At 37.4% G+C, this 14,879-nt stretch overlaps 1 protein-coding gene across 2 annotated transcripts in view; it reads left to right on the top strand.

Annotated features, from left to right (window-relative positions):
• eps15 (epidermal growth factor receptor pathway substrate 15) overlaps nucleotides 1-14,879 on the top strand; it is a 33,120-nt gene that overhangs the window by 4,131 nt on the left and 14,110 nt on the right. For both annotated transcript variants that reach the window (XM_052094325.1, XM_052094327.1), the window contains exons 3-13: nucleotides 401-490; nucleotides 819-866; nucleotides 965-1,060; nucleotides 1,524-1,586; nucleotides 1,768-1,893; nucleotides 4,108-4,167; nucleotides 4,778-4,978; nucleotides 5,253-5,398; nucleotides 5,563-5,716; nucleotides 7,033-7,118; nucleotides 9,951-10,023. In XM_052094325.1, coding sequence (XP_051950285.1) covers nucleotides 401-490; nucleotides 819-866; nucleotides 965-1,060; nucleotides 1,524-1,586; nucleotides 1,768-1,893; nucleotides 4,108-4,167; nucleotides 4,778-4,978; nucleotides 5,253-5,398; nucleotides 5,563-5,716; nucleotides 7,033-7,118; nucleotides 9,951-10,023 — 1,143 coding nt within the window. The remainder of the gene's footprint in view (nucleotides 1-400; nucleotides 491-818; nucleotides 867-964; nucleotides 1,061-1,523; nucleotides 1,587-1,767; nucleotides 1,894-4,107; nucleotides 4,168-4,777; nucleotides 4,979-5,252; nucleotides 5,399-5,562; nucleotides 5,717-7,032; nucleotides 7,119-9,950; nucleotides 10,024-14,879) is intronic.

A 14,879-nucleotide genomic window follows, 5' to 3' on the forward strand; every position in this document is an offset into this window, starting at 1 on the left:
AAAAAGTTCATTTAAATACGAGAATTGATTAGCGTTATGAAAATCTAAAGCCGTAGGGACAGTTCACATCGAACACATTTTTGTATCAGTCCACGCACGTTTCACATTTTTTCAGTGTTTCGTGCTGGAACGTCACACTTTTTAAATGTACATTTTTTTTAGATGCTATGTCAGGTTTAAAAGAACGTCAACTTTTAAAAAAGCGTCTTAACACTTATGTTGTGTTCTATTTGTTGCTCTGCTTCAACATTTTTAAATGCAAGAACGCATGCGGTCTGATTCTGAATGGCCTTTTAAGGGTTTTGCTTTAGAATGTTTAGAGTAAAATAAATATTTTGAAAAGCAAAAGACAGTTGACCCACACTAGTGTGCAATGCCTGTCTCTTTTATTCCAACACAGGTAGATCCATCCGGCAGTGGCCGTGTAGCAGCTGGCGATGCAGCTTTATTTTTAAAGAAATCTAGCCTTGCAGATCTGGTCCTTGGCAAGGTAACATTAATTAGACAGCTTTACACAATACAAGTGTAGGGAATGAAAATCGTTCAATTGATTAACAATTTCTGGAAACCTCAAGATGACTTGTATCGATAAGAATACAGAATAACAAAAAAAGTTAATTAGAAAAAAGAATAGCTGCTATGATTTTCTGCATATAGTTGATACATGAGAAACTGCTTAATTTGCAACTTTCTATTGTGTAGAACAGGTCGTTTGTGCACATACAGTGCTGTGGCATGCAGTATTATATTTTAAGGAAGTAAATGACTGCTTAATAACTATGCTTACTGTTAGGATTATGTTGCACTTCTGTCCTCAGATATGGGACTTGGCAGATTCAGAGCGCAAAGGCTCACTGAACAAGCAGGTATTTTCACTTTTAAAACCATTTATATCAGGACACATTATTACAACTTTTTTGTGCAGTATATTTTGAACAACATTTGTCTGGCTGTATCTTTTCAGCAATTTTTTGTAGCTCTCCATCTGGTAGCGTGTGCTCAGAATGGACTTGATGTGTCTACTAAAAGTCTGAATGCTTCTGTCCCTCCCCCAAAGTTTGTAAGTCAGACCTTTACTTCCTCTTCCTCTGCATCACAATTGTCTCATTAGCCAGGAAGTCCTGGGAGTACAATTACCAATGACATATGTTATGGGCAAGGAGAAAGCTTGGACCGGCTTAACAACACATAGACATTTACTTTGCACTTAAACATAACATAAATCAACTCCACGTGCTGCTTCCCCACAGACACGTCAAACACACAAATACATATGCGTCTCTCTCATGTCTGCCACTGTCTCCTCTCCTTAAATATTCCCGCCACCCCTCACTGGAATGTGACACCAGTGTGGCACACAGGTGGAACTCATTCATCACTTATCTTCCCGGCCTTGCTCTACCCAGAGGCCGCTCGGCCTCACCCTGCTCACCACAACATAAAACTGCTGAGTTAGTGATTTTCTATGCTTACATTGCAAAAACAGCTTAATGTCAATAACTGTTCTTCTGTTTCCTGTCTAGCATGACACTAGCAGTCCTCTTCAGTTTGGCCCCGTTCCAACAGACACACCATGGATAGTCAAGGTCAGATATCACCTACAAATGAGTTGGCTTTATATACTTTAACACTAGATAAATGTTGTCGTCATTAAAATTACACCATTTATTTTCTTGAGTTTCTTTAAAAAAAAATGTTTTGTTCAGTTAAACGTAGTTGCTTATTTACTCATGTGGCCCGTGTATGTGTGTTGCGTGTGTCATATAGCCAGAGGAGAAGCTGAAATTCGATGCCATCTTCGAAAGCCTCTCTCCAGTGGGCGGCATGCTTACGGGCGATAGGGTCAAACCAGTGCTTCTCAATTCTAAACTCCCAGTGGATGTTCTTGGCAGGGTAAGACGATCGGGGTGGCAAGCATTTTTATAATGGGATGGTAGAATATGGGCTTTGAACAGGATGCAACTTCAACCTCATATATAAAGGCTGCACATATAGGTTTAACCACCAGGCAGTGCTATTGAGTCATATTTTTAGTGTGTTTCATAACCCTACATATCAACACTTTGTTTGTAAATTTGTAAATAAAATAAAATTGCTTTGGCATTCTTAATATAGTTCAGGCTAAAGCGCTTTGCAAACCCTTCAGTGCCTTTTTGATTTTAGAATTAAAATAAACACACAAAAAACAATATGTAATCATTATTTTACCCTGTATTGTTCTGTGTTCTGGTATAAAATAATGCTATGGGTTCTGCGCATTAATAAATTGAACCGGTGTTTCTTATTATAGCTGTAACTATATCGATTATTCTTGCAAGGTTGTAAAAGTATTGACCAATCAGCATCCAGGAAAGGAACAATCCATTTTTTTTATTTTGATTGAATAATTGCCTTGGTATGGACGAGGTTTGATACTTATTGAGTTTTTGGAGACTGTTAAAGGTGCTGCAAACGATTTTAGCCGTTGTAACTTCCACAAGACTGAGGTGTTGATTTAGCCATGCCCTTTCTTTCCAAAACACCGCACCGATACCGTTGAAACCATCACAAACGATGTTACCATGGTTGTCAAACACAACAGTAGCGAAACCACACCCTCAGCTGACAAATTATAAATCAGAATATGACATTAAGCCTCAATAATTAGCTGCAACGACAACACTATGAGAACGTGCAAAATGATTGATGGGCATAAAGTGTCAGACACCGTGGCCTGCGGAGACATTTTTGTTTGCTGTTTACAAAGTCTAGAGCAATCACAGAGAATGGTGTGATATCTCATGACACTTATTTCAGTAATATCTTTCAGGGAGTAGGACATTTTTTGTATACCTTTTCATTGAAAAAAATCACTTACAGCACCTTTAAGTCTGTTATTTCTAAGTTTATTCAAAACTTAACTGTACAAAGATACAGCCATACAGCACAGTAATAGTGCTGTCAATCGACAAATTATTGTTATCAAATTAACGGCATGATATTCCAATTAATTAATCGCATATACACTCACTGAGAACTTTTATTAGGAACACTAAGGTCCTAATAAAGTTCTCGATGTAGTCTTCTGCTATTGCAGCCTCTCCGCCTTCAGGTTTGACATTTTGTGGTTATCTGAGTTATCATCAGCTCGAACCAGTCTGGCCATCTCAATTGACCTCTCTCATCAACAAGTCATTTCCATCCCCTCACTGGATGTTTTTTGTTTTGGCACCATTGTGTGTAAACTCTAGAGACTGTTGTGTGTGAACATCCCAGAAGATCATCAGATACAGGAATACACAAACCAGCCCGTCTGGCTTAAACAATCATGCCACGGCCAAAATCACGGAGATCACATTTTTACCCCCATTCTGATGGTTGATGTGAATATTAACTGAAGCTCCTGACTCGTATCTAAATGATTTGATAAATTTCACTGCTGCCACATGATTGGCTGATTAAATAATCGCACGAATAGTGTGTACAGGTGTTCCTAATAAAATGCTCAGTGAGTATATAAGGATTTGCTGAGAAAGGCCTTTCAATATTTTATTACAAAATAATTATAAATAGTTATGTTTAAATAATGATAAATATAATTTATATTATATATACCATACATATACCACAATAATGCATTACATTATTGTGGTATACAAACGTATCGATGGATGCTTTTGGAGCATATCACTTTGGTTGCGTTGCATCTTAAACACCGCATTCTTATGCTGTCGCTCAATGTCGTGTCAATTTAAATGTAGTTTGAAACTTTAAAAAACACATTTCGAGATCACAGCATTCAGATATGCGCTCCGCCCAGATGTATTTGAATGCTGGGACATGTTCTCATCTTGTGCTGTAGCTAGTATCAAGCAAGCCTGAGAGTGGTTTGTTTTTGCTGAAAACAAGTGGTACTTCAAGCTAAAATTGTTTCCGGTGGTAGGAATGTTCTTTATTACAGTCTGGGGACTTGAGCAATTACATTATTTTTGATGTAATTAATTGCACTGAATTACTGTGTTAAATGGACAGCCATACTCCGTACATAACGTATTTGTACTTGCAATATAATGTATGATTTTACGTGATCAAATTGATCTGATCTCTCTCTTGGAATGAACATTATAGGTTTGGGAGCTCAGTGACATCGACAGAGATGGAATGCTGGACAAAGATGAGTTTGCTGTGGTGAGTTCTGCGATATTAAAAATACTTTTATTGCTCAGGGCTAGAGCCAATCTAAACAAATCTGGACTGCAGCTGACCCCGTTGTAGCATTTCCCATGGTTTTGCCTGATTGTCTGAAAACGTTACCCTGTTCTATAACTAAAAGGGGATAAACCTTTTATAAGCAGACTGACTCAGGTTTAGATCGGATCAGTTAATTTATGTACATCACAAACTTGACTATATAAGCTACATTTTAGCAAGTGAAAATAAATTGGAAATGTAATATCTGAAGTTATCCACTTTATCAGTGATGTATCTGTTGGTTTTATTCTTTTGGTACTGGGAAGTTTATATTTTTTTGGAGAAAACAATCTTTAATGACATCTTTTATGTTCAAAATATTTTTCCTCGTCTGCTTTTCAAGGGTGACACAGTCCTTTTTTGTTACCACCATTTTGCTATTGACATAGATACAACTTTCATTAAGATGAGACAACAAATATTTAATCTAAATATTAAATGTAATTCTGTTTGTGAAAAGACCGGCACCTGATACCAAGTTTAAAATTGTGTTAACATGGTGACTTCAAACTTAATGTGCATGTGTGTGCGTCTGTATGTGTTTTAGGCCATGTATTTGGTATACAGAGCCCTGGAGTCTGAGTCAGTTCCCATGTCTTTGCCTGCTGGTCTGATTCCACCTTCAAAAAGGAAAAAAGTTGTCCCGCCCCCTGTAATTCCCCTCCTCACATCACCTTCACTGCATAAAGAGAGAGGCTCCACCCACTCTGGATCTAAAACACTGCCAGCTAAACCTAACCCACCACAGGTCATATTCATCTCACTTTCACATGGATGTTGCTCATTATAAATATATGGATTATAAATACAATTAGATTATAATCCACATTATCAATATGGATTATTTTTCAATAATTCATTATATAGATAATAACGAATAAACTCATTTATATTTGTAGTATTTAATTGATATATGGTTTATACATATGATTATAATTATATTCCATAAAGTATTGATTGTATGAAATATAGTTAATAATTTAGATTTAACAAAACATTTGTGTGTGTGTTTGTGTATACAGTGGGTGGTATCTCCTACAGATAAAGCCAAATACGACGAGTTATTCATTAAGACAGACATTGACATGGATGGCTTGGTATCAGGTGCTGAGGTCCGAGATATATTTCTCAAGACGGGTTTGCCATCTGCCACCCTGGCACGCATTTGGTGAGATGCCACTGCTTGGGTTTACATTTCCATAAATGCTCATGGAGAGCTGATTAAACCTGACCCACCTCTTGTTATTACTAAACTTTTTTTCAGTCCCTCAGATGTTGTATGTAATGACATGCCCATGCTTATTTATATTGTGTATACATATGTTTTTATAGGGAGCTTTGTGATATAGGCGACGTCGGGAAGCTGACCAGAGAGCAGTTTGCACTGGCTCTACATCTAATCAATCAGAAGCTCTCAATGGGAATAGAACCGCCCCAGGCTCTATCTCCAGAAATGATCCCTCCTTCTGATAGGCTAGCACGACAGGTATGATGTTCATGTAACATATTTTTTTGTTTTGTTTTGTGGCTTCAATACCAATGCATGCTCATTTTGGTCACTAAATGACGTTATTTATTTGGTTTAAAGGGATGAAAATTCTTTCATCATTTACTCACCCTCATGCATCCCAGATGTGAATGACTTTCTTTCTTCTGCTGAACACACGCAAAGATTGTTAGAAAAATATCTCAGCTCTGAAGCTTCATACAATGCAAGTGAATGGTGACCAAAATTGATTGATTTATTTATAGTCATTGCTTTTACAATGAAATGTCGAGTAGCATTATCTCCTCCAAATAGCTCACACAAAGTGCCTACACCTATAGAAAAGTGCACAGAATAATAAGTGCCCTAAAAAAACAAAACATATATTTTCATGCAGGGACATTACACAATGTTGCAGGGCAAAATGAGTTTTGAGGTGGGGTCGATCTACAGCAGCACAGGTGGAGGTGCTCCCCCCAATAACAGATCTACATGAATTTAAGGTATTTACAGCCTGTGGAAAAAATACGTTTTTCAGTCTATTTGTCCGTGTTGCCACTGTTCTGAACTGCCTTCCCAATGGCAACAGCTCAAACAGTTGGTGTGGGTGAGAAACAGATCAATATTGAAGTCATTTTTTACAATAAATCTTCACTTTAACATTCTTCTTTTGTTTTTGGTGATTCACATTCTTTGTGCATATTGCCACCAACTGGGCAGGAAGGAGAATTTATAATAAAAAAGGACTTAAATATTGATCTGTTTTGCACCCACACCTATCATATTGCTTCAGAAGATATGGATTTAACCACGGGAGTAATATGGATTACTTTTGTGATGCCTTTTATACGCTTTTGGACCTTCAAAGTTCTGCCCACCATTCACTTGCATTGTATGGACCTACAGAGAAAATTATGAGGGAATTTTCATTTTTGGGTGAACTATCCCTTTAAAAGGTGTTCCATAGTAGACCAGTAATGTGTGTAGGTGTGTTTTTCAGTGTTTCATATGTTTGGTGAGGATATGTAGCAGTACATGTAGCTGTGTAAAATAAATGTTTATGTTTGTTGTTGTTTTTTTTTAAATAAATTGTTTATAATAAAACAATTATAAATAGTTTTGTACTATAAATCTCATCACAATCATCAACTACAGATGAGATTAAGCATAGTCTGTATCCCCCCCATTTAATAAGAACAGAAAAAGGTCAAACTCAATAGTTTTAGTTAATTCGTTTTTTAATTATATTTCATCCTTTTCATTTTTTTTTCAAATTTGTTTTTTTTCATGCTACTTCCATCCCTGCTCCTGACCAGAACAATGCCTTATCACTTCAGGCCGCAGATTTCTCTGCTATTAAGGAGTTGGACTCACTCAGTAATGAGATCATGGACTTACAGAGGTGTGTTACTGATCTTACTCCTCTCTCCTGACGTTGATAAACAGCTTGTGCCGAAGCTAAATGCCTGAATAACCCTAAAGTGTCCGTCCATGTTTTTTCTACCATCAGGCCATGTTTTAAAATATTGTGAGTTGAAGATTCTAGGCAGTGTCCTTAAATAGGTCTACACAGAACCACAGAAACAGAAGTGTATGACAGTAATCTTTGTGTCCTGTGCCCAAATCAGTCCTCAGGTCATGACAAATGCGCTTGCACCGATGAATGCTTTCTTTAATGTGTATCTTATTACTGGTCATACTCTGTCATCGTAACATGGAAGGTCATCTCGGGTTGAATTAGACTGTCTGCACTCATAGCAAAGACAGTGTTTAGACAAGCAAATATCACTGATCTTAAATGTAATGTCACAAAACAGAATTGCAAAAATAATGACAATTTTCAAACAGGTTTCCCCGAACACACTGTCTGTATTCCATTTGTTTGGACAAACACATAGTCCGGCCAAGCTCACACCATTGGTTTAGCCATTGTTGCAGTTGCCAACTAAACAGAACATTGGTTTTTTAGCACCACATTTTATACTCCTTTTCAGCTAAATAAACACACAAATGGCTTACTTGTAGTTGCATACTAAGATGGGATATGAGACCTTTTTTTTACCTAATTACATTTCATCTTTAAATGTCTGTTTGTTAAATCACTTCCTGTAAACAGTGAGACATCTGAGGTTAACTATCCTTGAGATGAGTCACACAGAGGAAAGGAAAGGAGGAGCTCTCATTTACACAAACACACAGAAAGAGGAAGCCCCCCCCCAACTCTTGTTTTTTTTTCACCATCTCTGCTCTTCAGACTTTGAATAAAAGGAGATGCCGTCACCTGTTGCCTCCCAGTACATTCACTCTTAGTGCGAGATTACTTCTCACTTCCACTTTCACGAATAGTGAGAGAAAGAGTAAGTGAAAAATTTGTTTATTTAAAATGAAGGTTGCAGAAGAAAATGACCAGAAGGGATAGAAAAATGTAAGATTTGTTCATACGATGGGTTGATATTTTCTGCTAAAATGATGCGTGCGGTGCTGGATTGCCTTAGGTCCCCACAGCATCGAGCGGACTCAGGTTACAGGTAAGCAGAGACCACACCCTCTGTCTAAAAGAGACAAGCCATTAAAGAGTTTATGGACATCTTTTACTCTGTTGTTTTTGGCTGATCCAGGCTGCTTAAAACATGCAGGGATTTTCTGTATGGATATAGGCCTGTTTTTAGGATTGTTGCCAAGACTTCTATTTCAAACCCCTGTTGTAACCTGTACTATTCTTAAAATCCCATCTTAGTTGCACTCTTTTCTTATTTTCTCTTCTTCTCTCGCTCTTTTCCCCTGCAAGTCTGACTCAGACTGTGTGTGTGCGTGTGTGTGTGTGTGTGTTTGACTCTTTGTCAGGTTTCTCTCTTGTTGCTGGGAAGACTGCAGCAATATCTCAGTGTATCAGAATATGGGAATAAACCTTCATACAGTATGAGTCAGAGCTTCAATACAAGTTAAGCTCAATCGGTAGCATTTGTTGCATAGTACTGATTACTACAACAAATACTTTTAACTTGTAAAATTGCGGTTACAGGCACTTGATGTTTTAAAAGTGTAGCCACAAGACGTAAACATTATAATTGTTATCATGACTCTAATATGGTAAAATCTCTTTTCTACATTATTTTAGTGTGATAAAATCTTGTATGGTTTAGCAGCATGCGTTGTCATGACAACCATGTTGTAATATTTAATGTAACTTTACACTGATAAGGTTAATAACAGATTTTATCACTCTAAAATTAGGTTAACATGTATAATGTTTACATCTTGTGGCCATAATTTTGAAACTATGTGTATTCAAATTTGTGTGCACTGGCCCATTCACTTCTGTTGTAAGTGCATTGCTGTAAACATAATTTTGGATTGTTTTTAAATAAATGAGGGATGAGTTGAAAATAATATTGTGGTAATCAATATTGTGCCACAAATGCTGTCGATTGAGCTCAACTTGTATACCTTAATATTCATAATATATAGACAACTACAGTAAGTCAAATCAGTAGGTGGTTTTGCCCAAAAATGAAAAAACTGGAACTGTTTTGCTATCAAGACATTGCTCTGTTTGTTTGAGCATCCTGACCAGCTGAAAGCTACACTGACAATGGTGTGAGTTAAGGGGCACTGTCTGATTGCCGACCAATGTAAGACCGGGGGAGTGTTTGGGAAACCTTTTAGAAGACAATTGTTATTTTTCATTAGGTGATGCTATTGACAATAACTATAGCCTTTAGACAAACATTTATTTCAAAAATGTGTGTATCATTGCAAGGCTGTGATTTCATATTTAGAAAGATACTCCTTGCATATGTGTTCCTTCTATTTAATTTGGTGCAGAAAGGAAATATTGAAAATTGTTTGCTAAATTGAACCCTTATGAAGTCGAGTAAGACAGATGGAGAGAAAATGTCTCCAAATTAGTCCAGCCTCCCATCCCCCATCTCTCTCTCTCTCTCACTCTCACACACACACACACACACACACACACACACACACACTGTACAATTCCCACCTCCTGCTCATCCTGACATTAACAAAACCATCTGCTCATGTGCGGCTCTGACACTCATACACTCACTTGCACACATCCTCTCCTCTCTAATTCGTTCACACACACGTGCACTCCAGCAGCTGATGCAGAGATGGTGTTGGAGGGAGATGCTGTCCACTCTGCTCCCGGCAGCTGGCTGTCTGTTCCTGCCATCGCCACTGTGATTAAATACTCATGTCTGTGCTGGTCTTTCAGGGAGAAGGGTGCAGTGGAACAGGAAATCAAAGAGACAGAGGAAACCATCCGACAGAGGACCAGCGAAGTCCAGGTATGAATGAGCCAACAATTATAAATGTGCAAAATATATGTTGTTATTTGATGATGATGACATGACAAAGAGATTCAGATTTTTTGTGACCTTTCTTATCTATGCTTGTAATGATATAGAGATGGAATATAACTAATTTATCCACAATGTATTGAAAGAATATAACAGAAAACATTAGTGGTCGTCTAATTGGTTTTGCAATGGCCAGTGCTGTTATCGGTAACTAGAGTGTGGGATGGCTGATAAAATGCTGATATAAAGAATATGATATTTATATTATGTTAAAAGGCTTATATATTATATCAACTGAAATGCTCAATTTTATGCTGAAATGAATGGCCAAATATCAGTAAATTTATCGGACTGGCCGATATAACGGTCTGTCATTAGAAAGTACTATATTAAAATTATTTGTCTTCAGATATTCATTTGAATGACTTGAAAAGTTTTAATTGACTTATTTATTATGTTCAAAGGCAGCTAGCTGGCTGTCTTGAAGCTTTTTCTATATATTGACTCCATTGTACGTCATCATGTCTAGAGTTTATCGACCCCCAATTGTTGGATCAATAAATGGCCAGGAAAAGGAGAATGGCTCCTGTTTTTTTTCTATCTGTCATCTCTTCCATGTCATTTTTCTGTGCTCTCTGCACATCATGGATCTATTCTGTCCTCTATGACTGTCAACAGAGTTGAAACAAGTTCAAGGTCTGTGTATCTGCAGTGGCTTCCTGCCTCATAAATATTGTGTTTTGCATATCCATATTGATGTAAGGTCCTTTTTCTCTCTCTCTCTCTCGCTCTCTTTCACACTGTGTGATAATTAAACTTCCTGTGCGTTTTTGTAGACCAAGTAGATGCTTCACATGGTGTTAATTATTTTGTACGATATCTGTGTTCAGGTTAGTGTATTAGTATGCGATTATTCAATGGGAGAATGGGGAAAGCTGCATGCCAGCACTGGTAGTGATAGCTAATGAGAAGGAAAAGCATTTGTGTGTGTAAGCATACAGAAGGAGAAGGCAAACTGCTAAGTATGTGTGCATATTGATAGCACAGCTGATTCCTCTAGGGTTCTCCTTTGACGTCATCAATCAACGGCATTTATTCTACTGATTTGCTGTGTTTTCCTATGTTTTCGGACTTGAAAATGTGCCAGTCACACCTGTGATCTCGGGGAGAACCTTGCGTAAATAAAAGTTTTGGTTCTCAACTGGTGGATCGAACCCAAATATGGACAGAAGAAAACTGAGTGCAGATAATACAATGCAACTAACCATATAATTGTGCCTAGCTAGGAGAGAAAAATAAAAAGGCTAATGGACTTTTAAAAGGGAGAAAATGCTTCTCATATCTTTAGTTATTGATGTAAAAGTCTGTTCATACTCAAAAATCATCAAGAAATCTCCATGTATTTCACAACAATGGATAAACATGGTTTGTGTCGACAATTATGTTTTTTGTGCAGTGATTTATGGGTTGCTGAGACCATGAATTCAAGAGACATTTAGAATCAGAAATTGTTAATATGTTAATAATTTTGTGCCTGTGCAGTGTTATTAAAGGGAAGTTCACCCAAAAATGAAAATTCTGTCATCATTCACTTACCTTTATGTTGTTCCAGACCCATATGTCTGTGTAGAACACAAAAGATGATGTTAGCCTCAGTCACCATTCACTTTCACTGTATGGGACAAAATAGCAATAATAGTGAATAGTGACTGAGAATAACATTCTGCCTAATATCTCCTTCTGTGTTCCATGGAAGAAAGTCAGTCATATGGGGTTGGAACAACATGAGGTTGAGTAAATAATGACAGAATTTTCATTTTGTATGAACTGTCCCTTTAAAGTCCTTTTACACTCTCCAAGAATAGAAGTCCTGATTAAAGATCTCACTTATGCAGAAGTGGAGCATTAAGGAAATGAAATATCAATAAGCTATCAGAGATGAGGGCTTCTCACAAATTATGAATGTAATCAATATTTATTTAGGCTCTTAATACATGAGCCTTGAAACACACAGCACTGGTCAACAACTCCAGGCACTGAATAATTAAATGAGAAAGAATGAGTGACGAGTTTCTCTGCTGTGTTTCAACCCTGGGATGATGAATTCATTCTATTTTGGGGGCTGCTAGCTCCCACCACAGCCTCTGATTGGACGAGAAGATGTTTGTGCATTAGACGTGTGAAGATTTTCATCTTCACTCTGAGCTCTGTTGCTGTAGACTTGTTATTTTTAGTACACGCTCACACAGTCACTCACAGATGGCCAACACTGGAAATGAAAGTGGAAATGGCTTTTTTTGTCATCAGTATATAGTTTATTGCGGTGGGTGCTTGGAGATTTGATTATTGTGTTTTATTTCCTTTGAAATCTGATTCTTTCAGAAGTCATCTTAATATGCCTCTAATCACTTTCCTCAGTATAACCTTTGCTTTTGAACAGTCAGATATACTGTATTTCTTGAGTACTGTACTGGAGATATCATGGCCAGAAATTAAGGGGACTCGGGGCAGAAATGCACCAGATATTCAAAATGTGGGGGACAGAAATGCCCCTTTTTTTTAAAAACATTTTTATTAATGGAACGTACACTGAGACACTCACCGACCACTTTATTAGGTACACCTGTAGATCTACTAATTCATGCGTTTATCTAATCAGCCAATCGTGTGGCAGCAGTGCAATGCATAAAATCATGCAGATACGGGTCAGGAGCTTCAGTTAATGTTCACATCAACCATCAGAATGGGGAAAAAATGTGATCTCAGTGATTTCGACTGTGTCATGATTGTTGGTGCCAGATGGGCTTGTTTGAGTATTTCTGTAACTGCTGATCTCTGATCTTTTGATATACTGTGAAGTAATATTGACCATTACTTTTAGATAGACGGAATTTCGGATTACTATACACATTTCTACTAATTTTGTATTGTATTTTTTCTCAATTTTGGAATGCCCAAATCCCAGTGTGCGCCAAGTCCTCGTAGTGGTGTAGTGACTCTCCTCAATCCGGGTGGCGGAGGACGAATTTCAGTTGCCTCCGTGTCTGAGACCATCAATCCGCATATTTTCTCATGTGGCTTGTTGAGCATGTTACCGTGGAGACGTAACGCTTGTGGAGGCCCACGCTATTCTCCGCGGCATCCACGCACAACTCGCCACGTGCCCCACCGAGACCGAGAACCACACATTATAGCGTCCACGAGGTGGTTACCCCATGTGACTCTACCCTCCCTAGCAACTAGGCCAATTTGGTTGCTATTTCCACTCATTGTAAATTTTCCACAATTAATATGGTCATTCTTTTTCAAGCTAGTCTATTAATGTGGTATCAAATATTACTGAAAAGACTGATTAGTAAAAACCACAAACTATGGTTGGTTGCTTTACATGTCGGTCAGACAGTCTCTGCCATGTCTTAAATTGGCCAAATTAAGCTTCAGAGCGGACCTTTTATTTTAGTAGTCAAAAATCTACCTTCTTGAGACCATTACATTTCCAACAGTTCCATTGTTTATGCTTTGCTTCCCAAATTGTTGCTTTCCCTCTCTTGTCTTAGAATGACCAGGATTTAATTGATATTATTTTTCATTTAAGTGAGAAAAGTGAAATTTGCTGTAGGTATTGTATTGTAAGGTGTCATTCCTTTTAGGATTGGAGGCCGAACATGTGTAAAATGTTGAGTGTTACTTGGGGGCCATCATTTTCGCATATTACTTCATGAAACATAAACAGAATGTGGGAAATACACACATCGTTACTTACAGAACAGCATTTTGATTAAAACAAGTCCAAACACAACCTAAAACAGTACATTTATCTTTAAATGATTGTCAGTGTTACTCAGATGGCTAAAAACACCAGTTTTAAGTCAAATGAATATGCTGCTTGTATTTTACAAGTTCAGACTTTTATATTGTTATGTAACTCGTGACTATTCAATCTGTATGATCTTATATATTCCCATTATGTTTGTGTTCACATTTCTTAAGTTATTCAGAAGAACTGTCTGTAATGTGCATGAGCGCAATGCGTGTATGTACATAACACACACAAACCACCACTGCACTTGCAGTCTTGCTGCTTGCATAAATATTGCACCATGTGTACAGAGAATAGGGTTTTAATTGTGTGTTTTAGTTTGTTACATGCAGTTTATAGCCTCATTTTGTTTTAATGCATTATTACAGCTGTTTGAAGTTCATTATTCTCTCTTTGTTAGTGAGTCATCAGGATTACCTTAAACATGCATATAAATGGGCACCATTTTACCAATTAATGCAAGTGTATTGTCATTTATTTGTCATTCATAACAGCATTCATCTGTAATACAGTATATACATTTTTCTGGTTCATAGCAGCAAGTCCAAATTCCAAGCTTTTTAATGACACACCTTTTTCAAATAAGAAGCTTTAATGAATTAGCTAGCAGTTCCAGGGAAAGGATTAAAACAATTTGTTTTATTTTTTTAAAATATCGGTTAACGATATCAGGCTGTGAATTAACGGTTATGGGTATTGGTCCAGAAATTCCATATGGGTGCATTCCTTTTTTTGGTGAAGTTGATGATGTGATCAGACTTTGCCATTGTGCTGCCTGTATTGCCTCATTTCTGTTTTGTCTTTTCTGACTGGTGCATCATTATAGCTGGTTTAAAGCACACTCACTCACTTTCATTGTCTCTGTATCTTCTTGCGCTCTAGTGCTTTTTTAGCTTTGCTTATAATGTAATACAAGACTATCTTTAAGAGCTGTTTGAGCTCTTTGCTCTCAGCACTTTTGTTAATGTTGATTAATTCATGTTCATTAATAGGGCAATAAAGAACACACACTCTCTCTCTCTCT

The sequence above is a fragment of the Xyrauchen texanus genome, chromosome 27 (genome assembly GCF_025860055.1).
Source record: "Xyrauchen texanus isolate HMW12.3.18 chromosome 27, RBS_HiC_50CHRs, whole genome shotgun sequence".
In the NCBI taxonomy this organism is placed as follows: Eukaryota; Metazoa; Chordata; class Actinopteri; order Cypriniformes; family Catostomidae; genus Xyrauchen; species Xyrauchen texanus.